The following is a 24,311-nucleotide window of genomic DNA, read 5'->3' as shown; positions in this document are numbered from 1 at the left end:
GGAAAATCAATCTATTAAATGGGGGGGGGGGGGGCGTTTCTCCGACACTCAAATGCAGAAATTTGTCAAGCCACTCCCCAGGATATGTGTATCTCCAGAAACCCCACTCCATAGGCCATGGCGGTGGGCTGGCTGTCATCCACCATGCTGACATACGGGTCAAGGAAATCCCCACACTGAATCTAACATCTTTTGAGTGTATTAGATTTTCACTCTCTGGGTCTTCTCAACTCCAGATTGTCCTCATATACCGCCCCCCCAAGGCCTCCACCACCTTCATGTCTGAGCTTGCCGAGCTATTGTCCTCTGTCTGCTCCAAGTCTCCATCTACCCTCCTGCTGGGAGACTTCAATATCCACATGGACTCCTCCAGTTGCAGCTTTGCTCCTGAATTCCCGTCTCTGTTGGGCTGTTTTAACATCATGCAGCATGTCCAAGGCCCCACCCACGTTAAAGGTCCCCCTGCCCCTGCAGCGCCCTGGTCGTTCCATCACCTTCCGGAATATTAGGTCAGTGGGTGCACCAGCTCTATCTGACCTGCTTGCGACCCTCCTGGCCAACCACCAACTCCTGCATCATGAGGGCCACCAGTCGCCGGTTAGAGCGGCTCTACAAACGAACTGGCCTCACCAACCACCGTCTGGCCGTCTGGCCTGGACAGGCTCCAGTATGTGCAGAACTCAGCTGCCAGGGTTCTCACCCACACCAAGCCCTGGCAGCACATCACCCCCACCCTCATCCACCTCCACTGGCTCCCTGTCAAGTTCTGCATCTCCTACAAACTCCTCCTCCTCACATACAAATCCCTTCACGCACTCACCCCCCAATACCTGTCCGACCTCCTCCACCAGCACACTATATCCCGGAACTTGCGGTCCTCAAACATGGGTCTGCTGTCCATCCCCCGTACCAAAACACAAACTTTTGGGGACAGAGCTTTCAGCGTGGCAGCCCCCACCCTCTAGAACTCTCTCCCTCCCGTAATCCGTAACGCCCCAACCCTGGACACTTTCAAAACAAGGCTCAAGACCTACCTTTTCACCATGGCCTTTCTGCCTTAGTTAGTTCGTTAAGATATTCTTCTGTTTTGTTTTTTCTAACTTAATCTGCCCCCCCCCTCCCCTTGCCCCTCTCCTGTAAAGCGACCTTGGGTTCTTTGAAAGGCCCTATTATTATTATTATTATTATTATTATTATTATTATTATTATTATTATTATCCCACCACCTCACTTTGGGAAATCCAACCACCTGTCAGTGCTCTTGTGTCCCGCCTACAAGCAGAAACTGAAGTGCGTGCAGGCCATTGGTGGGACAATACAGTGCTGGACTACAGAACACAAATCCAAACTTCAGGGATGTTTTGAATTAATGATTTGACTGGTCAATCTTTAAGGATTCAGCCTTGAGTTTGGATGAATATGCTGAATCGGTCCCTGGCTATGTTTGATTCTGTGTGAAAAACTGTATCTTAGTACAAACTACTTGCTCCTATCCTAACCCGGAAGCCCAGGATTAACAGTGAGATTCGCTGGTGGAGGTTGAGGGAGCGTACTAGTGCTTTTACATCTGGGGACATGGAATGCAACAAATTTTTTGTCCACTTTGATTACACACGTTGGATCCAGTGACAGCAGCACAGTACCCACCTGATTAGGTCGATCTACAGGTCACAGATGCTGATGTGTGTAAAACTTCTAAAATGGTTAAGGCTCATAAAGCTGCTGGCCCAGGCGGCATCCCTTCCTGTATCCTCAAGACATGCTACACTCAGCTATCTCAGGTTTTAACTGACATTTTTAACCTGTCCTTGTCATTGTGTGTGGTTCCAATGTGTTTTAAGAAAACTACCGTTGTGCCTGTACCTAAGAAAACACCCATCCCTTGCATTCATGATTATCGACCTGTTGCTTTCACCAGGGCTGGCTCTCTCCATTTTTCCGCTTTAGGCAACCTGTCGGGGGTTAACTACAAAACAAACGGGCGCACCTTAGGGCTGCTGTCTCAATTCCCTATTGTACAGTCTGTTTACACACGACTTTGTTGCCAAATATGACAACAACGGCATCATAACATTTTCAGATGACACCACAGTGATTGTGACAGTGATGAGAATGATAGGAGGGAAAAACCTATCCCAACACACACTCAGGAGAGGAGCCTTGTCATGACAAATCTCTGTCTACTCCTCTTTTGTGTCTCTGTGCCGGAGGTCCCTGAACATGGCACTCGGATTGCGTGTGGTAGGTGAACTACCACACTGGCACCTGAACAGGGACTCTCCAGCATGGAAGGGACACAGAAGGACCGTCCGAAGATGCCCTGGAGCCACCAGCGGGTCAACGGGCGGCCCTAGCACCAACCCTCTCCTGACTTGCAACAGCAGCACCCAGGGTGTCCGACAGAGGACCGGGGAAGAAGCAACCGCAGCAACCACCTTGGGTAACCGTCTGCAGCTAGCTCCTCCCCCAACAGCCACTGCCGGGACCATCCAGCAGCCCAGCAGCCAGGCCACCTCTCCAAGCCCCCACAACAGCCAAGTCCGGCCACGCCTTCACCAGCCAGCACAGCGGCCGACCCTACGCTCCGTAAGGGGGAAGGGCCAATGATTTTAGGACATTTGTTGGTTTACGGTATGAGAACCCTGCTTCGGAGTCCAGTGCTTTATTTATTTTAGGTATAGTAACCCTGCGTTAGAGTCTGTATTTTTAGGTATAGTAACCCCTGGCCTCAGTTTGGTGTCGGGTATGTGGCGTGGGGATGGTGTGGTTTGAGCAGCCACACCTGACCCGGATCTTGACAATTGGGGACCCAAGATCAGAGTGGCTCCATAACTATTGCTTGTTGGTTGGTCTAACAAGCAGGAGGTAAAACCCCCATCCCCACACACACTCAGGACAGAGGAGCCATGTCATGACCTGTGTCCATCTGCTCTGGGGCTTGTTCTATCAAGCCATCTCTCTACAATAACCTTGTGTGTTTTCTATAACCCCGTCTTCTGTGTCTCTGTGCCGGAGGTCTCTGAACACGTTACTTGGGTGGCGCGTGGTAGGCGAAACGGCCACAGTCAATAACACAAAATAAGTAATTTTTGACTTCAGGACGATCAGAGAAAATCACATTCCTATTTCCATCAATGGGTCATCTGTTGACATTTTTGATAAATTTAGATTTCTTGGTATACACATCTCAGATATCTTCACATGGTCTCTCAACACCAACTGCATCCTCAAGAAAGCAGAGCAGAGACTATACTTTACAGTATGAGGCATCGAAAGAGTTTTGAAATGAGTACCAAAAATCTTGTGAACTTTTATTGCTGTATGATTGAGAGTGTGTTGACAGGCTGTTTCACAGTGCGGCTCGGCAAACCTATCCGCTAAAGATTACAGACTGCTACAAAGGACTGTAGCACTGAACTACCACAACTTCTTTACATTTACACATCTGGCTGAATAAGGAAAACCCAAAACATCATGTTCTGTTCTCGCTCTTACCATCTAAAAAATGTTACCGGAACATCAAATCACACACCACCCCCTCTGTAGCTTTCCACAGACAGTCAGGTTGCTGAACAGCTGACGCACCCATACCCACACCACATAGTTATTATATAATATGTAATGTTAAAGTGTACTGGATATTGTGTATATAATGTATACATATGAATGTGCTGTGTACATACTCTATGTAGATCTGTGGTGTTTTTGTGATGGTGTGTGCTTTGTGATAAGACAGAGAGAGCCAGAGCACAAGTATTTCATTGTATCTTTAAAACACATGACAATCGAGTGAAACTTGAACTTGATATGATGTGATAACTGTCTTTATCTAAGATCTTTGGCTTCCAGATTTCCTCCGATTTTATTTTGTAGCGAGTAACAAAGTTATTAATTGTAAGTGTATTGGAGTAAAAGTATACTTTTCTTGGGGCTAAAGGTAGCTAAGTAAAAGTTGACAGAAATACTCAAGGAAAGGAAAGATACTCCCAAAAAGTACTTAAGTACAGTAACAAAGTATTTTTACTGCATTACTTTACACCACTGACTACACATATACAATATATACACCAAACTGTGCAAGGTGAGATGGTAAGATGAAAATATGGGAGTGTTTTCACAGGTTGATATATTTAAGATACATTTTTTTTCCATTAGTCACATTATTAACTTCAATGTTCCTGAAAATTAATTGGAGTATTGCAGCAAGGATTCCATAAATAGCCATTACTTCTTGTGTTTGGCTGCAGGCATTGGTGTCGAAGATGTGTGAGTAAAAACAAAAAGCACGTGTCCATTGACCTCATTGACCACATGGAAGGTGATACACGTGCTGTGTTTTGCTGAATCACACCACAACAGTATGAGGACAACTATGAACGAGTCCCATGGGTGGGAGAAGCCTTCACCGTGCTTCCACAACATGACTGACTGGGAGCTGAAGATGGACCGGCTCTACACCTATTTCTACCTGTTCCTCCTCATCCCTGGTCTCCTGCTCAACACCATCGCCCTCTGGGTCCTCTGCAGACATATGAGGTATGACCCCTGCCCTCCTCTACCAATTAACTGCGCAAAAGACACCTAACAAATAACTTCAAAGCCTCTCTCCTCTCCTGCGCGTCTCCACAGCAAGAGGTCCAAGGCTGTGATCTTCATGGTCAACCTGGCCGTTGCAGACCTGTCTCACGTCCTCTCTCTGCCGCTCAGGATCTACTATTATTTCACACACACATGGCCCTTCGGACGCTCCCTCTGCCTGTTGTGCTTCTATCTCAAGTACCTCAACATGTACGCCTCCATCATCTTCCTGGTAAGCAGCAGACAATTCTAAAATACCAAATCATGGTCATTCTTAAGAGCAAGGAATGGTCAGCCAATTCAGCTCAACTTAAATACATGACAGTTGATCTTGAAATGTAAATATTTAATACAAAGTTCCATGGCAAAAGGGAGTAATTTGGCTATTAGCAGACTAGTTTTTAAATTTTTTCAAATATGCAGGTTACCTGTGAGTTCCCAGTGTCCGAATTCTTTGCTTTCAGGTGTGTATCAGCGTGCAGAGGTGTGTGTTCCTTCTCAAGCCATTCTCTGCCCGTCAGTGGAGGCGACGCTACGACCTGCTTATCAGCCTTGCAGTGTGGCTGCTGGTCGGTTTCAGCTGCTCTCCGTTTATCCTCATGAGAAGCAGCAGCTCCAACACCACCAACGAATACACATCACACGTGTCTCCAAGCCTCGGCACCGGGCCAATCTCTGGTGCTGGCTCCCCAAAAGCTTCTAAAGCGGGTTGCTTTAAGGACTTGCCTATTCGTCAGCTGTCGCATTCGAAGGCGGTCATCATGATGGCCCTGGCGGAGCTGTTCGGGTTCCTGCTTCCGCTGGCAGCCATCAGCTACTGCTCGGTCCGCATCGCCCAGTCCCTCAGCCAGAGGCAATCTGTTGAGCAGGAGACTTCCATGCCTCCTCTCAGCCCCTTGGCGAGCACTTGCACCGGCACCGCCTCCCCGTTGGCTTGCCGGACGGGCAAACAGCCGGACAAGCAGCCAGATGGGGAGAAACACCACGCCCTGCAGATGGTGCTGGGCTGCTCTGTGCTCTTCCTGTTCTGCTTCGCCCCATACCACCTCAACTTCCTCCTCTATATGCTGGTGTCACAGGACATCGTGACCCACTGTGCCACCAGGCTGGCTGTGCTCCAGTTTCACCCGGTGTCTTTGTGCCTGGCGAGCCTGAGCTGCTGCCTCAACCCTCTCCTCTATTATTTCCTGACGGCCGAGTTCAGATCGCACCTCAAGAGACGCAGCTCATCCTTCACCTCCGCACTCCTCTCCTCCCCGGTCACCTCCTCCTCCCAGCGGCCCAAATCGCTGCGGGAAAGACTGGTGAGCATGGAGAGCACCTCCTCATGCAGGGAGTAGCTGTGAAGAGACTAAATGCCTGTTTACCAGAGAAGATGGCCACGCTACTCATGTTTAAAATAACTCTGGTTTGTGTGACGACATATGTGTTGCAAATCTTGGAACAAAGTTCTGGTGAATATGGAAAACAGAAAGAACTAAATTGAGACAAAGTGAACAAACTGTGCATGCAGCCCAAGGAAACGATACACCTTCATATTAGAGCTGTTTAAGTTCAAGAGGTTATTTGTCACATACATATACATACCTTTATACATAGTATATGGCGTGAAATGTCATGACATCTGGTGATAACGCACAATGAGCTCTATAAGCTCTGAAAATACAAAAAAATGATAAAATGCGCGAATGTTTGTATGAAGACTGACCTTCACGCTCCACAGCTTCTCTACTTTCACACAAATCTGGTAATGGGGTATGCGTTTCCCTGTCGCTACACATCATGTGTATACATACTGTACTGTCTTGTTAGCCATCAGATAATATAGGATGAACATTGCCCTTTATTTTTTGACTACTGTTCTTTGTTTTTGTTTTCAGATGTTTTTACATTTTCTTTTACAAATAAACCATGAGACAGCCTGGACAAACTGGGCATATTTCACAAATACCAGTGTATTGTATAATGTTCTGTATTTTTTGCAAATAAAAAGAATGTGCTCATCTGACTGCTGATAGAAACCACCACAGAATCTTGCTCCAAGATTCAAGATTCAAGAGGTTTATTCGTCACATACATATACATACTTTGATACATAGATGCAGTGAAATGTAATGCAACGCTCCTGTTGATTACACACAATATGTCCTTGGAAAATTTCTTTCTACTAGACCAACTAACTGATTCCTAAAACGTAATACAGTAAGTCGAATACTTAGAATAGAGTAAAGAGTAAATAGAATAAAGTAAAAATATATCGAATAAAATAAAATTAAATTAAATTAAATTAAATGGAAGAGATAAAGGGAAAAGGCTTACATACTGTATATGGGATAGACTTATGTATATGGGATAGGCAATTATGTATATACAGATATGTGCATTAAAGTGGCATGTGAATAAAGTGAGGTAGTGTTTGTGGGATAATACAGCACAGTATACAACAGTACGGCGCAGCAATACGGTAACACCGAACAACCCAGAAAAGTGACACAGTATGCTGTACAGTATGCTACATACAGTACAGTAAGGTAGTGGAGCCTATGTGTGTGGCTCAGTGAGGACCCCTGGTGAGTTCAGCATTGACAGTCCTTATGGCTTGCGGGAAAAAACCAGGGCGTGTGCGTCCTTGATGGTAATCCTCGCCTAAAGTCCACAATCAGCTCCTTAGTTTTGCTGACGTTCAGGTGTAGGCTGTTGTCCTGGCACCAGAGTGACAGGTCAGCCACCTCCTCGCGGTAGGCCTTCTCATCGCAGTCGGTGATCAGGCCCACGACAACGGTGTCGTCAGCAAACTTGATGATGGTGTTGGAGCTGGACCTGGCCACACAGTCATGTGTGTACAGGGAGTACAGTATAGGGGGCTGACGACGCAACCCTGGGGGGATCCTGTATTCAGGGTGAGGGAGCTGGACATGTGCTTCCCCACCCTAACCACCTGGGGCCAGGCTGTGAGGAAGTCTAGGATCCAGGCACACCGCAGAGTATTCAGTCCGAGCTCCTTCAGCTTGACAGCCAGTCTGTTTGGGACTATGGTGTTGAAAGCCCAACTGTAATCGATGAACAGCATTCTCACATAGGCCCCCTTCTGGCCATCCAGGTGTGTGAGCGTGGTGTGCAGTACCTGGGAGACCATCCGTGGATCTGTTCTGCCGGTACGCAAACTGCAACGGGTCCAAGCTGCGGGAGAGGGAGGCGCAGATATAATCCTTAATCAGCCTCTCGAAACACTTCATGACCACAGAGGTGAGGGCCATCAGACGGTAGTCATTCAGGCAGGCAGGAGAGGTGATCTTCAGGACAGGAACAACGGTGGACCTCTTGAAGCAGGACGGGATCACTGATTCAGCCAGGGAGATGTTGAATATTGTAGTGAACACCAGAGCTAGCTAGTTAGCACAGGTTTTCAGTACTCGCCGAGATGTGCCGTCTGGGCCCGCAGCTTTCCTGGTCTTCACCAGCCTCAGAGCCTTCCTGCCCTCCTGCGTGGACACAGAGTGCGCGCTCATCCCCAGCGGTGTAACTCCAATTAGCCGGCGAGCTAGCGGTTCTGTTGCCAGACTTAAACCACTCATAAAAGGAGTTCAGTTCGTTGGCTGGGGAGGCGTCCACACTCGTGGCTGGGGAGGAGCTGCTTTTGTAGTTTGTTATCCTCCGCAGTCCCTGCCACAGGCGTCTTGTGTCCCCCTGCTCCATCTGTAGCTCCACAGTCTCCCCGTACGTCCGTTTAGCATCCTTCACTGCGCTCCGCAGATTGTAATTGTTGTGCGGATGGATTTATCAATCCACGGCTTCTGGTTTGGAAATATCCGAACTTTCACCGTGGGAACGATGCTGTCTGCTACAGTAGCCACAAAGCTCACCGCTACGTCTGTTAACTCGCTGACGTCACTTGACCTTGATTGGAACATGTCCCAGTCTACGTCAGCGAGTGCGTCCTGAAGTGCAGCCTCTGATTGGTCCGTCCACCACTTCACTTCCCTCGTCACCACCAGTTCTCTCGCGATCAGAGGCCTGTAAGCGGGAACCAGGGAGATCGTGGCGTATTCAGATTTCCCAAAAGCAGGAAGCGAGACGGTCTTGTATCCGTTCTTGTAAGGTGTGTAGCAATGGTCCAAAGTTTTATATCCCCTGGTGGCACACGTGATGTGTTGGTGGAAATAAGGCAGAACTTTTTTAAGGTTCGCCCTGTTAAAGTCCCCCAGTCACCACCACAGCCGCGTCGGGATGTTTGTTTTGAAATCCGCACAACACATCATACAGGTCCAACAGCGCTGTGTCGGTATCCGCTTGTGGTGGAATATAAACGGGTGTAATGATGACCGTGCTGAATTCCTGGGCGAGGTAAAATGGACGGCATAGATGGTCAGCTGTTCCATGTTCGGCGAGCAGGAGCGGGAGAGAGACATGGTGTTGTTGGGGTTACACCAGCGGTTGTTTACCATTAGGCAGACGCCTCCACCTTTGGATTTTCCAGACTCCCCTGATCTGTCGCCGCGGAACACGGAGAAGGACTCGGCTGGACGGATGGCTTCATCCGGCACCCGTGGGTTCAACCATGTTTCCATCAGGCAGAGGATGCAACAGTTCCTCGTGTCTCGTTGGAATTTAATCCTCTCTCAAAGTTCATCCATCTTGTTCTCCAGGGACTGAACGTTGGCAAGAAGGATGCTTGGCAGAGGTGGACGGTAAGGTTGGGTCCTCATTCTGACCCGAATGCCGCCTCGTTTACCACGGTGCTCGTGAAACAGCGGCTCCATTTTTGTTGTTGTTGTTGAGCGTCTCCCCGCGTAGAATTTCAGCCGGCCACTGCTTCCACGGATAAAAAGTCCCAAAGTTGTTAGTTTAGGGAAGTTTTTATGTCCATGAGTGCATCGCGGCCATAAGAGGTAACTGCCGATGCTTTTTTGGCGGACATTATGATAAAAAACTGAAAAAAATACTAAAATGTGAAAAAGTCGACCGGAGCGCCGGTGCAAGGGGCAGCGCCACTATCACTGTTCAATAAATTAAGTCTGGTTTCAGTAGTTTCTCTGCGCTTTTGTCAGCGATCTCAGATGTTTAGAAAGTGATGGCAGCCGCTCAGGAAAGGTTTGTTTTTTTTATGGTCGGATGGTCGTCCCATCGGTGAAGACTTGCCCCAATCCCACCCTGTTCTACTGCAGCTTGAGAGCAGCTACTGCGTGTCAGCTGCCCACCTGCAAATGGAGATAAGCTGCAGGTGGTTAATCTTTTCCTCTTCATGCCCCCGGACTCAGCAAACTCATTTACCACAATGCTTTTATTTGTCAGAAATATTTAAATAATTAAATAATTAGATGTCATCGAGTTGGAAAATGCAGGAGAAACTCACAAGCTCGGTAAAAAGACAATCATTTTGAAGAAAAAAAAGCGGGAAATAAATCAAATAAAAATTATAAACATATTATACAATATATCATAGTATATACAGATATAATATATAACTGTATATACAGTACATGTTTGTCTCAGTTTCACTGGTGTAAAACTCACTGGACCGTTTTCAAACACCATTTACTGCATGACACATGATTACGTTGCCGCATTACATAGTGTCATTTTCTCTATCCTCCTTTGCAGCTTCCTCTTTTGAAATAACTTTACTTAAAAATAAAGTGTGTAAATCTGTGTTGTCATCCCCCTCACCTAAAATAGTCAAACTGAATCTGAACAAATGGAAAATGGATTCCGAGCGGTTTAAAGTTCTCGTAGATGAAACCCAGAGACAGTGCTGGTGTTGGTGCAGCTCCTCTACAGGCAGACAGACAGTTTCCCCATGCTGTAACCGTGGTGTCGGGAAGCCCTCTAAACCACTCCCCACTCTCACAGGAAGCAGTATCTCTGCCTGTATCAAAAGAGAGAGAGAGAGGGGGGGGGGGGGGGGGAGAGGGAGGGCAAGAGAACGAGGGACACAGCAGAAGATGCAGAGTGACGGCAGGAGAGGAAGGCACAGAGTGAAATGAGGAAACATCAGCAAGATAAAGAGGCCGAAGAAGCGAGTGACGACAGGGTGGAGCGAGCGGCCGGGACGATGAAGTAAGGTTATGAAGTTTAACATTGTAGGGGCCAGAACCGACGCCTCCTCCGCCTGTGACGTGACGGTGACCCCCGACGGACGGAACCGAGGTGAGCTTTCCCCGACAGCCGCCCACTCAAACGATGCCTGTCTTTTCCTGCCAGTGATTTTCAGCGTCCACCTTTGTTCCGAGGGTGTTTTAACGTGAGCCCGTGCGACGTGGGAAGGCAGGGGAGTTGAAGAATAGTTTAACTGTGGAGTCACGTCTCTTGGGAGGCCTCGTGTGTTTCTGCTACGGTGTGGAATGTCTGTAATGCCGCTTCGAGTACATGTGCCTGAAAGAGAGAGAGAGAGAGAGAGAGAGAAAGAGAGAGAGAGAGAGAGAGAGAGAGAGAAAGAGAGAGAATGAGCACGTGTGTGTGTGCGTGCGTGTGTGTGTGTGTGTCTGTGTGTTTCTGTATCTCACTCTGATTATCCGCATCCAGTTGAATGATGAGTGCTTCGTCTATTAAATAATGCCGCACATAGCCGGCAACATGGTGACGGGGCGGATGATTCACGGCAAATTAAATTGTTTTTCCCAGTAAGACCCGAGGATGAATCACTGATCATCGGTAAAGTGCACATTTTGATTTTATTAACTTTATTTCGAAATATTTTTGATTATGATCATCGGTTGTCTCTTTTCCATCCCAATATCGAGGCGAGCTACTGCCGAGGCCTAAACAGCGATCACATGCTTTTACGCTTTCCCAACTCTCCAGATGGGTCTGCGTGCTTTCACAGGTCAGAACCACGGAACAATGAGCGCTCGCGGCCAGCTGTGACAGACCTTCAACTCAGAGAAATCTTGTGAGAAATGAGACGTGTGGAAATGTTTCGAGGCCGTGGAGCGATAAGCGAGAATACCAAAGAGAATTGAGTGTGGGAGGGTTCGATGTCAAACATCCAACGCGGGGTCAAAGGTCGCCTGCGCTGGAGGGTCAGTGGGGAGCCGGAGACAGCGGGAAGGCAAAGAGCGCGAGGCGATGCTGGGGGAGCTGGGACAATGTGGCGCGTTCTGGCTTCTGACTTCTGACTCATATAGGTTATTTAAATAACTTTGCATCATGTCAGTCGCACTATTTTGGGGATAAGAGAGGGGCACGTACAGAATCATTACCAGGTAAAGTGGATTCAGCTGTATTTCCTAGAAGTGACACCCCCCCTTGAAAGGTTCTTCTGAAAGTGTTCCACACCCAATTTGTAAAATGTTATCAGCTAAAGCTTGGGATACTCATTGTTTTAGATCCCTTAGGTTTCCGACTCGCCACAGTACTTGAAAGTCAATACATTTTCTGTAGAATCACCACAAACGCCTTTGAGCCAGTGCAGCTTGCAGGCAGCAACCACACAGTGCCACCCATATAGGGTATGACACTCTTTTCAACAGCAAGACCCGAACTAGAGCTTTCAACGGAAATACTCAACACTGAAAAACATCTAAATTTTTCCCCTGTGGGTTTGCACATTTGCATGCAGCTGCACATGCTGTCTTCACACAGCAAGTTGTATTGTGTTCATGGCTCCAAGAGGGGAAGAGCTACAATGATTTGGTGATACCTCTATATGTACTTGCACAACATTTGGTTGGCCAGCCACACGCAAAAACAACTTCTTATTATCGCTCTTCTACCAAGGCAGAAGTTATTCTCAATCGCGATTTTGACACGGGACCAGGACGCTGGCAGTATCTTCAAGCGCCGGTTAAAAAAAATAACCCGTGCTGTCCGGGCCAAAAATGCCTGGAGCGTAAATCCCTCCGTCATGGAAGAGTAAGTTAGTTAGTGAGTTCCTCCCGTTCCTTCTGGAACATTGGGCGACCAGCCCCCACCATTTGCTCCTTAGCAGAATGGCTTCTTCTCGTCGTTTCCATAACATGCTTTTTTTTACGGGGTGAGGTTGTTAACCCCACGCCCAACCCCGAACCTGGAGCCGTCATGGAATAACAAGAACAAAAACCCATTCCGTGCTTCGTAGGAAAACTACCAGGTCTTGCCGGAGAGTGAAAAGGCGGCTGGACGGGGCCAAACGCTCGGGTCAAGATGAGCAGAGCCAACCAGAGCTGTGACAGCGGCGAGGACCTTCAGCACTACCAGCACTACGTGTACGCCGTGGTGTACAGCATGATCCTGGCACCGGGCCTGCTGGGTAATGTGCTGGCGCTGTGGGTGTTCCGGGCCTACGTCAAAGAAACCAAGAAAGCGGTGGTGTTCATGATGAACCTGGCCGTGGCGGACCTGATGCAGGTGACTAGAGCTCCGTCTTTCTGCTTCTTCTCAGGACGTGGGGGTGGGTGGAGGACTGGATTGAAGTACGTACTCAATCTCACGAGTCTTTGGCTGTGAGTTGTTTCCACATTAAATATATAAACCCTCATTGAACCCATTGACCTCATCATAAAAACCTGTCTACAACACTCACAGCAGCGGTGTGCTATAGAGGCTGTCTTGCTTGTTACACAGCAGCAGCCTGTTGTTATCTCCACTTCCTGATCGAGATGATTATTGGCAGCAGAATGTATTTATATTAAGAAACCTCAGTAGGCAGTACTCAATCACGCTTCCCTTTTTTACAAGCCAATTGCAGAAGCAAGAAAATATTGAATAACTGGTGAACTGTGGTAAATGCGTTGCTTGTGCACCATTTCGCTTGTTGTTTCTCTTACCCTCTGATCTCTCCAGGTGCTCTCTCTGCCTCTGCGAATCTACTACTACCTGAACAACACCTGGCCCTTTGGAAAGCTGCTGTGCATGTTCTGCTTCTACCTCAAGTACGTCAACATGTACGCCTCAATTTACTTCCTGGTGTGCGTGAGCATACGACGCTGTGAGCTCATCATGTGGCCGCTGAGGTACACCTCGTCAAGAAAGAAAAATGACCTGTACATATGTGTGGCTGGCTGGCTGCTGGTCTGCCTAGGTTGCCTCCCATTCCCCTGGCTGAGGAACAACATCTACGAACACAACCCCCAATCCAGTGCCACACCCGCACACCTGAGGACTGAGGCCCCAGGCCTCCTTAGCAGCCCAAGCCCCACCTCCAAGCTGGTGTGTTTCGCGGAGCTGCCCATGCAGCCTATCAGCACCTCCACAGCCTGGGCCCTCCTGATTGCAGCCGAGTTGATGGGCTTCTTCCTGCCACTGGTCCTGGTGCTGGCCTGCTCCTACCTGACTGCTGCCAGCCTCCGCAGGCTGACGGAAGGAGCGGTGCATGACAGAGGGGAGCAGCGGCGCGCGCTGAGGATGGTGCTGAGCTGTGCGTCGGTCTTCCTGGTGTGCTTCGTGCCATACCACGTGACCATGCCTCTGGACTTTCTGGCCAAGGCCAATGCACTAGGCAGCTGCAGCCTGAGGAAGCTTGTGCTGCGCTGCCACCCCGTCACACTCTGTCTGGCCAGCCTCAACTCCGGCCTGGACCCGCTCATGTACTACTTCACGACGGACGAGTTCCGGAGGCGGCTGAGCCGGACGGAGATAACGGAGAGCCTAGCTCTCAACCGCCGCCTGTCATCCTGTTTTACAGGTGAGGGAGAGGACTAACGTGGCTGCTATGAAGAGCAAATATTTAAAAAAAAGCTGTAAGTACTTAAAAAACACTGGTTAATAACTTCAGGCAAGATTACATGTATGTGCTGAACTTTTGTTGTATATATTGTATATATAAATATTTTTTCTAAGAAAAGGGTGCATCTTTCCTTTTGAAATTTGTTTTAGGTGAGGTGTGAACCAATCCTGTCGGAAGGGATGATAATGGTGCTCATCAGAGCCAGTATTGTACGTGACTACAGTCCTGTGGAAAGTCCCTGGACCACATCCACAGCCAGTTCAGTGTAGTGGGCAGATATTAAAACAGCTTGTCAAACCTACTTCTAGGTCCTGTTTCAAGAGAAAATGTAGTTGGCTTAAATGAGCATTGCATTGTATTTAACAGAGTGGTATACAGTTGTGCTCAAAAGTTTACATACTCTGGGAGAATTTATGATTTCTTGGCCATTCTTCAGAGAATATGAATGATAAGACAAAAACCTTTCTTCCACTCATTAATGGTAGGCTGAAGCTATTTATTGGCAAACAACTGTGTTTACACTTTTTAAATCAAAATGACAAAAGAAAGTACCCAAATGACCCCGATCAAAAGTTTACATAGCCCAGTTGTTAATACCGTGTATTGCCCCCTTTAACATCAATGACAGCTTGAAGTCTTTTGTGGTAGTTGTGGACGAGGTTCTTTATTTTCGCAGATGGCAAAGCTGCTCATTCTTCTTGGCAAAAAGCCTCCAGTTCCTTTAAGTTCTTGGGCTGTCTTGCATGAACTGCACATTTGAGATCTCCCCAGAGTGGCTCAATGATATTGAGGTCAGGAGATTGAGATAGCCACTCCAGAACCTTCACTTTATTCTGCGGTAGCCAATGACAGGTGGACTTGGCCTTGTGTTTTCGATCATTGTCATGTTGGAATGTCCAAAAACGTCCCATGCTCAGCTTCCGGGCTGATGAGTGCAAATTTTCCTCCGGTATTTTCTGATAACATGCTGCATTCATCTTGCCATCAATTTTGGCCAAGTTTCCTGTGCCTTTGTAGATCACACATCCCCAAAACATCAGTGATCCACCTCCGTGTTTCACAGTAGGAATGGTGTTCCTTTCATCATAGACCTTGTTGACTCCTCTCCAAAAAGTTCAATTTTGGTCTCATCACTCAAAATTACTTTGTTCCAGAAGTTTTGAGGCTTGTCTCTGTGCTGTTTGGCGTAATGTAAGCGGGATACTTTGTGACGTTTGCGCAGAAATGGCTTTCTTCTGTCGACTCGACCATGCAGCCCATTTTTCTTCAAGTGCCTCCTTATTGTGCATCTTGAAACAGCCACACCACAATTTTTCAGAGAGTCCTGTATTTCAGCTGAAGTTATTTGTGGATTTTTCTTTGCATCTCGAACAATTTTCCTGGCAGTTGTGGCTGAAATCTTTGCTGGCCGTGGTTTGGTTTCTCATTTTCTACTTCTTAATCAGCGTTTGAACACTGCTGATTGGCATTCTCAATTCCTTGGATGTCTTTTTAAACCCCTTTCCTGTTTAATGCAGTTCAATGACCTTTTCTCGCAGATCCTTTGACAATTCTTTTGCTTTCCCCATGACTCAGAATCCAGAAACGTCTGTGCAGCACTGGATGAAAGATGCAATGGTCTGTCAGAAGCCCAGAAACTCACTGACCTTTTATACACACACTAATTACAAACAAACAGGTCACAGGTAGGGACGGGAACCTTGATTAGCCATTCAAACCTGTTTGTGTCAACTTTTGTGCATTTTATCAGGTCAAAGTCACTGGGGTAAACTTTTGATGAGGGTCATTTGGGTACTTTCTTTTGTCACTTTGGTTTAAAAAGAGTAAACACAGTTGTTTGCCAATAAATAGCTTCAGCCTACCATTAACCATGAGTGGAAGAAAGGTTTTTGTGTTATCATTCATATTCTCTGAAGAATGGCCAAGAAATCATAAATTCTCCCAGGGTATGTAAACTTTTGGGCACAACTGTATATTCTGCTAATATGGCTTTGATAGCCATCATTTATTCGATTCTCAGTACAAAACCTATACAACTTTAAATAGGTAAAGAAATCTAACTTTATTCAACAACACACAAATACAAAGTGAAATTCATGTCTACAGCAGTACACAAAATTGTGTTTCCTCATATACAGTGGGGCAAAAAAGTATTTAGTCAGCCACCAATTGTGCAAGTTCTCCCACTTAAAAGGATGAGGCCTGTAATTTTCATCATAGGTACACTTCGACAATGAGAGACAGAATGGGGGGAAAGAATCCACGAAATCACATTGTAGGATTTTTAATGAATTAACTGGTAAATTCCTTGGTAAAATAAGTATTTGGTCACCTACAAACAAGCAAGATTTCTGGCTTTCACAGACCTATAACTTTTTCTTTAAGAGGCTCCTCTGTCCTCCACTTGTTACCTGTATTAATGGCACCTGTTTGAACTCGTTATCAGTATAAAAGACACCTGTCCGCAAGCTCAAACAGTCACACTCCAAACTCCACTATGGCCAAGACCAAAGAGCTGTCAAAGGACACCAGAAACAAAATTATAGACCTGCACCAGGCTGGGAAGACTGAATCTGCAATAGGTAAGCAGCTTGTTGTGAAGAAATCAACTGTGGGAGCAATTATTAGAAAATGGAAGACATACAAGACCACTGATAATCTCCCTCGATCTGGGGCTCCACGCAACATCTCACCCCGTGGGGTCAAAATGATCACAAGAACGGTGAGCAAACATCCCAGAACCACACGGGGGGACCTAGTGAATGACCTGCAGAGAGCTGGGACCAAAGTAACAAAGGCTACCATTTAAAACAGAGTTAAAAACATTTAAGATGAGTATGCATCTTTCCCGGGCAGAGCTCTCCACTGATATAATACATGACTTAAAAGTAAATTTAACAATTTAACCCATGTTGCTTTCCCATTTTAAAGGAAGTTAATGCATCCATGAATAAATATCCTGATAAAACAGCACACACACACACTACGCCGCCAGGGACTCAAATCCTGCCGTGCCAGACGTGTCCCCCTGCTTAAGCCAGTACATGTCCAGGACCGTCTGAAGTTTGCTAGAGAGCATTTGGATGATGCAGAAGAGGATTGGAAGAATGTCATATGGTCAGATGAAACCAAAATAGAACTTTTTGGTAAAAACTCAACTTGTCATGTTTGGAGGAGAAAGAAAGCTGAGTTGCATCCAAAGAAGACCATACCTACTGTGAAGCATGGGGGTGGAAACATCATGCTTTGGGGCTGGTTTTCTGCAAAGGGACCAGGACTGCAAAGTGATCCGTGTAAAGGAAAGAATGAATGGGGCCATGTATCGTGAGATTTTGAGTGAAAACCTCCTTCCATCAGCAAGGGCATTGAAGATGAAACGTGGCTGGGTCTTTCAGCATGACAATGATCCCAAACACACCGCCCGGGCAACGAAGGAGTGGCTTCGTAAGAAGCATTTCAAGGTCCTGGAGTGGCCTAGCCAGTCTCTAGATCTCAACCCCAGAGAAAATCTTTGGAGGGAGTTGAAAGTCTGTGTTGCTCAGCGACAGCCCCAAAACATCACTGCTCTAGAGGAGATCTGCATGGACGAATGGGCCAAAATACCAGCAACAGTGTGTGGAAAACCTTGTGAAGACTTACAGAAAACATTTGACCTCTGTCATTGCAAACAAAAGGCATATAACAAAGTATTGAGATGAACTTTTGTTATTGGCCAAATACTTATTTTCCACCATAAATTGCAAATAAGTTCTTTAAAAATGTGATTTTCTGGATTTTCTTTCTTCCTCATTTTGTCTCATAGTTGAGGTATACCTATGATGAAAATAACAGGCCTCTCTCATCTTTTTAAGTGGGAGAACTTGCACAATTGGTGGCTGACTAAATACTTTTTTGCCCCACTGTATCATTCAAAACAATTCAGCTCCCATGGTTCAAGGACAAACATTTTACAAGCACATCATTCCCCTCGCGATTGTCTTCGTTTGCTGCAGTTTGTTAAAAGGAAACCCATACATCCATTATTCTGCAAATGTAACTGAATAATGAATAATACAAAACAAAAAAAACAAAACATTTTGCTTGTGGTTATGTGATGTCTTATCTGACAATTGGATACAAAAAAAGGGAAAGATTCTTTGGGAATTATATAAAACACCAACTTTTGTAGAATAATCTTAAAATCCATTTTGCTAAAAATGTAGTTTAAATTAATTACCCTTTGTCATTTTCACAAATAAAGTTCACACACAAACACAGTTACTGTATGTAGGGCGCTATTCTTACCACCATGACGTTTGACACTATCGATATGTTACATCATTACACAGCAGGACAGCAGAGGCTTCTGGGAGCAGCAGGGCAGTCTGGGAAATATCTACAGTCTGGGAGTTGGAGATGAACAATAATAAGTGGTCGACCGATTCATTGGGCCAATATTTGCGCATTCTGAGATAAACAGCTGATGCTCGCGCTCACGAGAACGATAAATAAAAAATGTCTGCAGACTGGTGTTAGTGCTCCTAATATAGATTTTTCTATTCATATTGACTCTGAATATTTTAAACTGTTACTATATTCACTTTCCGCAGTATCGATACTGGCAATAGCTGCACTTCCTCGCTCTCTCTTCTCTCTGACGGCGAGTGACACTCCCAGAGCTGCGGGGCCCACACAGCCCCACATCCTCTCACCCACTTGCTGTCTTCACTAGTCTCTTTCATTTGTTATGGTGTTAGCTCATTAAAAGATGGCAAGTGCACAGTGTACGCGACTGGTTTTGAAAGAAAAAAGCAGGAGTGCTGTTTGAAAACACGTCGCAATTGAGGCAAAACGTAAACGTAACTCAAGAGAATTGGAGTGGAGTCCCCCTCCAGACAGCATTGCACCATGCGGTTTTACTGAGTTTTGATTTTAGATCTATTTATTTTTGTGTTTTTCCTAACTCGTATGAAACAAAATCTTTTAAACGCAACGCAGTTCTTTTTAGTTTCGGTTCACGGGCGCCCCGATGACAGAAACCCACTACCTCAATGCCCATTCACGGTAAAATAAATAAATAACGGGCCACATAAAGAGGGCACAATGGACATCAGGGGGCAGGTGCTCTGGCTCTGGCACCCTCAGCAACCCCCCATCCCTGCACGTGCCTGCCACCGGTCTGCGGCTCCTGGCCCCCCATGTCTGTCTTTATTTTAGATCAAATTATTTTTGTTTGTTGCTTACACGTATGAAACAATTTTATTATTTTAATTTTTATTTGTTTTTATAACACAACTGCGTTAACGGACCGTCCCATTGCAAGATTAAATAAATAAATCCGTCATTCCCCCTTGCTTTCCATTGGTATCGGACTTAATTTAGTAAAAACTGGATGTTTCTGTATAAACGACTATACTTTAATATGACGCAGTTTATTAATTTTTTTATCGTTTATATTTATTTTTCATTCATAAGTTGTTTTTTTTGGGGGGGGGGGGGGTTCTACAAAGTTTAGTTTTTTGATTAGCTGTAGACATTTATTTAGCTGATACATTTTTTTATTCAAAACAAGTGCACTGCAGAGACAATGCAGACAATAACATTTGTGTTAAATGTTCATAAATTCAGCAATTTTGTGTCTCATTTGTTCTAATTAAATTGTTGTTATTTTATCAGATGCAAAAAAGGACAAAAAAAAATGATATCGGAAATAGGCCACCCTGCTCTCTAAATATTGGCATCGGCAATTGAAAAACCCATATCGGTCGACCATTATTATTATTAATAATAATAATAATAATAATAATAATAATAATAATAATAATAATAAATAGTTCTCCCCAAACAAGAAAACACAAAGTGCATTGTTGAAGGGGTCAATATATTTTCATTATGACCCATCTAGTCGCTTCTTGTAATGTAATTTGGACTGCTCTATAAATCCTTAAACGTCTGTTCACTGCAGGCTCACATAGAAACAGTGTTGATATTAGTCACAGTTTAACAACATCAGGATGACAAAAAAAAACAAAAAAAAAAACACAACACCTCCTTGAGATTATAATTAAGATCGGTATTGTTTTGCAGGAAGCCAAAGAAACAAAACGAAAAGACAGTTAAAAGGAAGCTTCTCTGTAAACCCTAGAGAAGTATGAAGAAGATACCTAGTGGCAACTAACTCGGGCCTTGCACCCTCACCACACTGGATGTGAGTGAGCGCCTGCGACAGTCCGTGTCGTATAAAATGAAAAATAACGGGTCTAACGCGATTAATTGTGAAAACCCACGGCTTCTATTTGGTACAAATAGACCTTCGGCAATTGTTCATTTGTTTTCAGAGAGCACTTCAGGACTTTCTCTGCCAGTACTGGTCAATTAAATCTACTTCAAGGTTAACCAATGAATTGAAAAACCAAAATATCCCATAACCCTAACCACTGAAAAGGGATCCTGGAGAGAAATCGCTAGGGCCCAGCCCATTAGAGGTACATTAACATCACATTTACTATAGACTAACTATCTATAGACTAGTTTGTTTGTAGCCGGTGGTCCTGCACTGATTTGACGCAAGGCGCTCACGTGCGTCTGGAGTGGAGCGGGTGTAGGTTAGTTAGCATGAGCAAGCGGAGATTTACAGAGGTTAGGTGGAGGTGAAGGAGCTGGAAAGGGGACTAAGCTAATTACGCTGTAACTGAAAATGCACTCATTACTTGGGCGAAGGCAGGACAAAAATTTGTAGTTAAAGTTTTGTACAAAAGGAATGCAACCACAAGAGTTGAATCTCTCTCTCTCGCTCTCTCTCTCTCACAGCCATTCCGTCCGTCTGGGCGCTGTCCCATCAGGCCTTGCAGATCCTGGTCTCTGTCACAAATGTGTTCTCAAAGTGGTGGATGTTGAAACACTCCTCTTCTGAGCGCTTCTGGATTCTGCCACCTGACATGGTCACAAAGCGGTCGACGTGTTATTCCCTCACACATAAAAAAAAAAAAAAAAAATTTTTATGCATTTTGAAATACAATTTGGACACAGACAAAAACACCATCACCCTGACAGATTAATATCGAAAATGATCAAGAGCTCAAGCAAAAATCCCCCTCCACCCGGTCTGACCTGGCAAGTCAACACGCCGCTGCATCCGGTAGGTTTCCTTGCCGTCGCACAGTCGGCGGATGTAGACGCCGAGTGGCTTGATGTCGTCGATGCGCTCGGTCACCACCAGGTCCTCCTGCACCAGGTAACTACGGTACGAGCCGGACTGGGGTAGAGAGAGGGTACTATATCAGTAATTTATTCTCAATACTCAGAATGCAGAAAATTGGTTCTCAGCCACCTGGGGCTCACATTAGAAAAGGACAAAAGTCAGGATAAACCATTACATCCAACACAGGATGGGATTATCTTCACTAAACAGGAAGGCAGTGAGGGCTCCTCACCATGAGCTGCATGAAGAGGTCCATGAGGTCCTGGGGTGGCAGCACCACCGACGTGTTCAGAGGGATCACGAAGCAGGTCCTCAGGGTCAGGTCCAGATACGCAGTCAGCTTCTGCTCAGATCAACCCCACACACCCAAACACCGAAACACACACGCAAACACACAACATACCCACACACACCCAAATACACACCCAAACACACACCCAAACACACACACCATGAGGAAGGAAAGAGGCGGCTGACAGATTTTTTTCCACAGTGTACGGTACACAATGTTCCATCCGAAGACGAAAGAATTTCGACTTGGAATTGGCTGATAATGTCTGTACTATGCAAAACAAAAACAGAAATGCAGAATATTCAAGGGGTGACTTTGTTGTAACATATGGGCTGTTTATAAGACCGTAGAAAATTACAAATAGCTATTTTGCTGTCCTGCTACTTATGTACATCTTTACGTTCACGTTGTACTCTCATTTTACTACATACGGCTACACTGTACTGCCATCTAGTGGCCAGTGGCTCAGGAGGTAGAGCTGTTCTTCTAGTGATCTAAATGTTGCTGGTTCGATCCCAGGCTCCTCCTGCTAGCATGCTGTAGTGTCCTTGAGCAAGACACTTAACCCCTAATTGCTCCTGATGGCTGCGTCCGTCGGTGTTTAAATAATTGTTTAAATAATTGTAAGTCGCTTTGGATAAAAGCGTCTGCTAAATGTAATGTAATGTCATGTAATTTCCACATTCAGTATACGCAAGATAAAAAGACACAAACCCAACCGGACTGCATGTATGTGTGCTTGTTTTTTTGTGTGGCTCCATACTGACCATGTGGAAGTCATGGAGGATGTAGGCAGGGTCTCCAGGTCTGAAGCGGGGAGGGGGGACACTGATGACAGCCATGTTGTCAGAGATCTCCACCTCCTCCTCGACCTGTGGCAAGTAGTAAGGCTGGTTCTCTCCTCCAACCCCCGCTGACATGTCGCTGAACTGCATGGCCCCGTGGTAGAGCCTCTGCAAAAAAAGAAAATATTATAATTTAATGCATGTGTGCAGTGGTGATGGGAGAAAATACAATATGCAGAAAATTATTGTATGACAACTTCTGAAGTAATAACAAGTGAGGAACTATAACTTAAAACCAAATCAAAGTAACGCAATTACATATGTTTTGGGATCTGGACTTGGTCTCACCATTCGACCTCATGAGCATCTGGATTTAATATTTTGAATAGAATTGAATGACTTCAGCCTCATTCAAAAATTGATTTCACGTCACAATTGAAAACGATCAAATGTTTTTTGTTATAGTGTTATCAAATGCAGCATTTTAGCTTTTTTACTGTGTATTAGGGCATCTGCAGTTTAATCTAATACTTTTGAAGACCTTTTCAAGACAAACAGGCGAAGGGAGAGGGTATTGTAACCACCTGTAATAAATAAAGATATTGACAGGGAAAAAGTATCCTGGATCCACTGAAACTGTATGATGCCTCTTAAGACTTGGGACTGAAATCTGCCAGAGCGTTGATGTAACTTAAGTTTCTTATCTCTCCGCACATACACACACTTACCTTGGGGGTGAAGTAGCGGTAGAGACATGCTCCTCCAACGATGAGCCCACTGAGGATGAAGGCGATGCCCAGCAGAGTCAGCAGACAGCGACCTGTGGAGCCCTCACCGCGCTCTGGGGCTGCAGCGAGCTCAGGGTCCTGAAAGGAAACATCACAGACATGTTAAGTGCATCTGCACAGACATCATGTATTCCATGGTAATAAACACAGAATGCATGTTTGAATGTTTGTTTGCAGGTATCGGTGAGTGTCATTTAATTTCATTTCGAGACCTTTTTAAGACACATTTTAACAAAATAATAGAGCAAGAGGCTTTTTTATTGCGCAAATCCTCTCTCATTCAATAAAAAATAAAGCTAAGTACTGCAGGCAACTTTTATATATTTGTTGCAGGGCAAAGGTACTAGCAAGAAATAGGGCAGGTTTTGAACTAAACTGTTTTAAGTTTCCTTTAGGGCAGATGGCAAGGCAAGCGATATGGAATTGGTAAAAAAAAATGTAACCAGTATTCTTTTCCCACAGGAAATTCAAATGTATTCATACATTTATTTGGGGTAACTATAGCAACTGCTGCGCAGCGTTCTAGAAGATGGGCGAGGCCTAACACGCCGCATCAGGTGCAAGATGCGTTACGTTATACAGCGCAAGATACACTGTGGCGCAAAAATACATGCACATGCAAATCCCTTAAAAACGCAGAATAATGACGAATATAATGAGTGAATAATGCATGGATAAAGTTCGGGGTGAATGGGGAAACCAAAGCACGGCGGCGCAGAGAACGGGAGCTCAAGGCGGCGGATGACGTTATGTTTTATGTGGCTCGATGGCGACCGAGGCCTCCCCGCCGCCCGCTTTGTTTTTTGTTTTTTTTTAACCTTGTCCGAGGTCTGCACTTCTTTCCCCAGGGCCTTCTGCGCCAGAGCGGAGTTGAAAGCGATCTTCACCATGGCGAACCCGCGGACGCAAAAACCCCGTCGGGAAATATTACGGCGGCTCTTCTCTCCCCCCGTGGACGCCGCTCAACAGCACCGCTCTGTGACGCACTTTATATCCACAGCTCTTTATCCCTCATCCGGCACTTCCGCTCGCGGGTCACGTCACC

The 24,311-nt window shown here is 45.7% G+C and overlaps 3 protein-coding genes across 3 annotated transcripts in view; 2 read left to right on the top strand and 1 right to left on the bottom strand.

Annotated features, from left to right (window-relative positions):
• Nucleotides 1-6,328, top strand: part of p2ry10 (P2Y receptor family member 10) — a 13,892-nt gene extending 7,564 nt beyond the window's left edge. The window contains exons 2-4 of the mRNA XM_080008355.1: nt 4,360-4,536; nt 4,630-4,810; nt 5,043-6,328. Of these exons, the coding sequence (XP_079864481.1) occupies nt 4,361-4,536; nt 4,630-4,810; nt 5,043-5,918 (1,233 nt within the window). The 5' untranslated portion in view covers nt 4,360 and the 3' untranslated portion in view covers nt 5,919-6,328. The remainder of the gene's footprint in view (nt 1-4,359; nt 4,537-4,629; nt 4,811-5,042) is intronic.
• A 4,223-nt stretch (nt 6,329-10,551) lies between these two features.
• gpr174 (G protein-coupled receptor 174) lies at nt 10,552-14,381 on the top strand (the record flags this gene model as incomplete). Its single annotated transcript, XM_080008205.1, has 4 exons — nt 10,552-10,725; nt 12,635-12,903; nt 13,339-14,179; nt 14,371-14,381. Exons 2-4 carry the CDS (start codon nt 12,700-12,702, stop codon nt 14,379-14,381), a joined length of 1,056 nt encoding a protein of 351 aa, XP_079864331.1. The 5' UTR covers nt 10,552-10,725; nt 12,635-12,699.
• A 1,883-nt stretch (nt 14,382-16,264) lies between these two features.
• LOC307235801 (integral membrane protein 2A-like) lies at nt 16,265-24,311 on the bottom strand. Its single transcript, XM_080008016.1, has 6 exons — nt 24,085-24,311; nt 23,207-23,344; nt 22,461-22,646; nt 21,634-21,744; nt 21,311-21,455; nt 16,265-21,133 (listed from the first exon to the last, which is right to left on the bottom strand). The coding sequence occupies exons 1-6, from the start codon at nt 24,154-24,156 to the stop codon at nt 21,039-21,041; spliced, it is 747 nt and encodes a 248-aa protein (XP_079864142.1). The 5' UTR covers nt 24,157-24,311; the 3' UTR covers nt 16,265-21,038.

Source organism: Zeus faber (genome assembly GCF_960531495.2).
Source record: "Zeus faber genome assembly, chromosome: 10".
Lineage (NCBI taxonomy): Eukaryota > Metazoa > Chordata > Actinopteri > Zeiformes > Zeidae > Zeus > Zeus faber.
The sequence above is the reverse complement of the archived record's forward strand: the minus strand, read 5'-3'. Positions and strand labels throughout refer to the sequence as shown.

Bases quoted from the DNA above. Each gene is read 5' to 3' on its own strand.
- LOC307235801 (XM_080008016.1), bottom strand. From the start codon at position 24,156: ATGGTGAAGATCGCTTTCAACTCCGCTCTGGCGCAGAAGGCCCTGGGG. The intron at 21,456-21,633 runs GTGAGGAGCCCT...TCTCTACCCCAG, and splicing joins ACCTCTTCATGCAGCTCATG to TCCGGCTCGTACCGTAGTTA. The intron at 21,134-21,310 runs GTCAGACCGGGT...TGACCATGTCAG, and splicing joins GCGGCGTGTTGACTTGCCAG to GTGGCAGAATCCAGAAGCGC.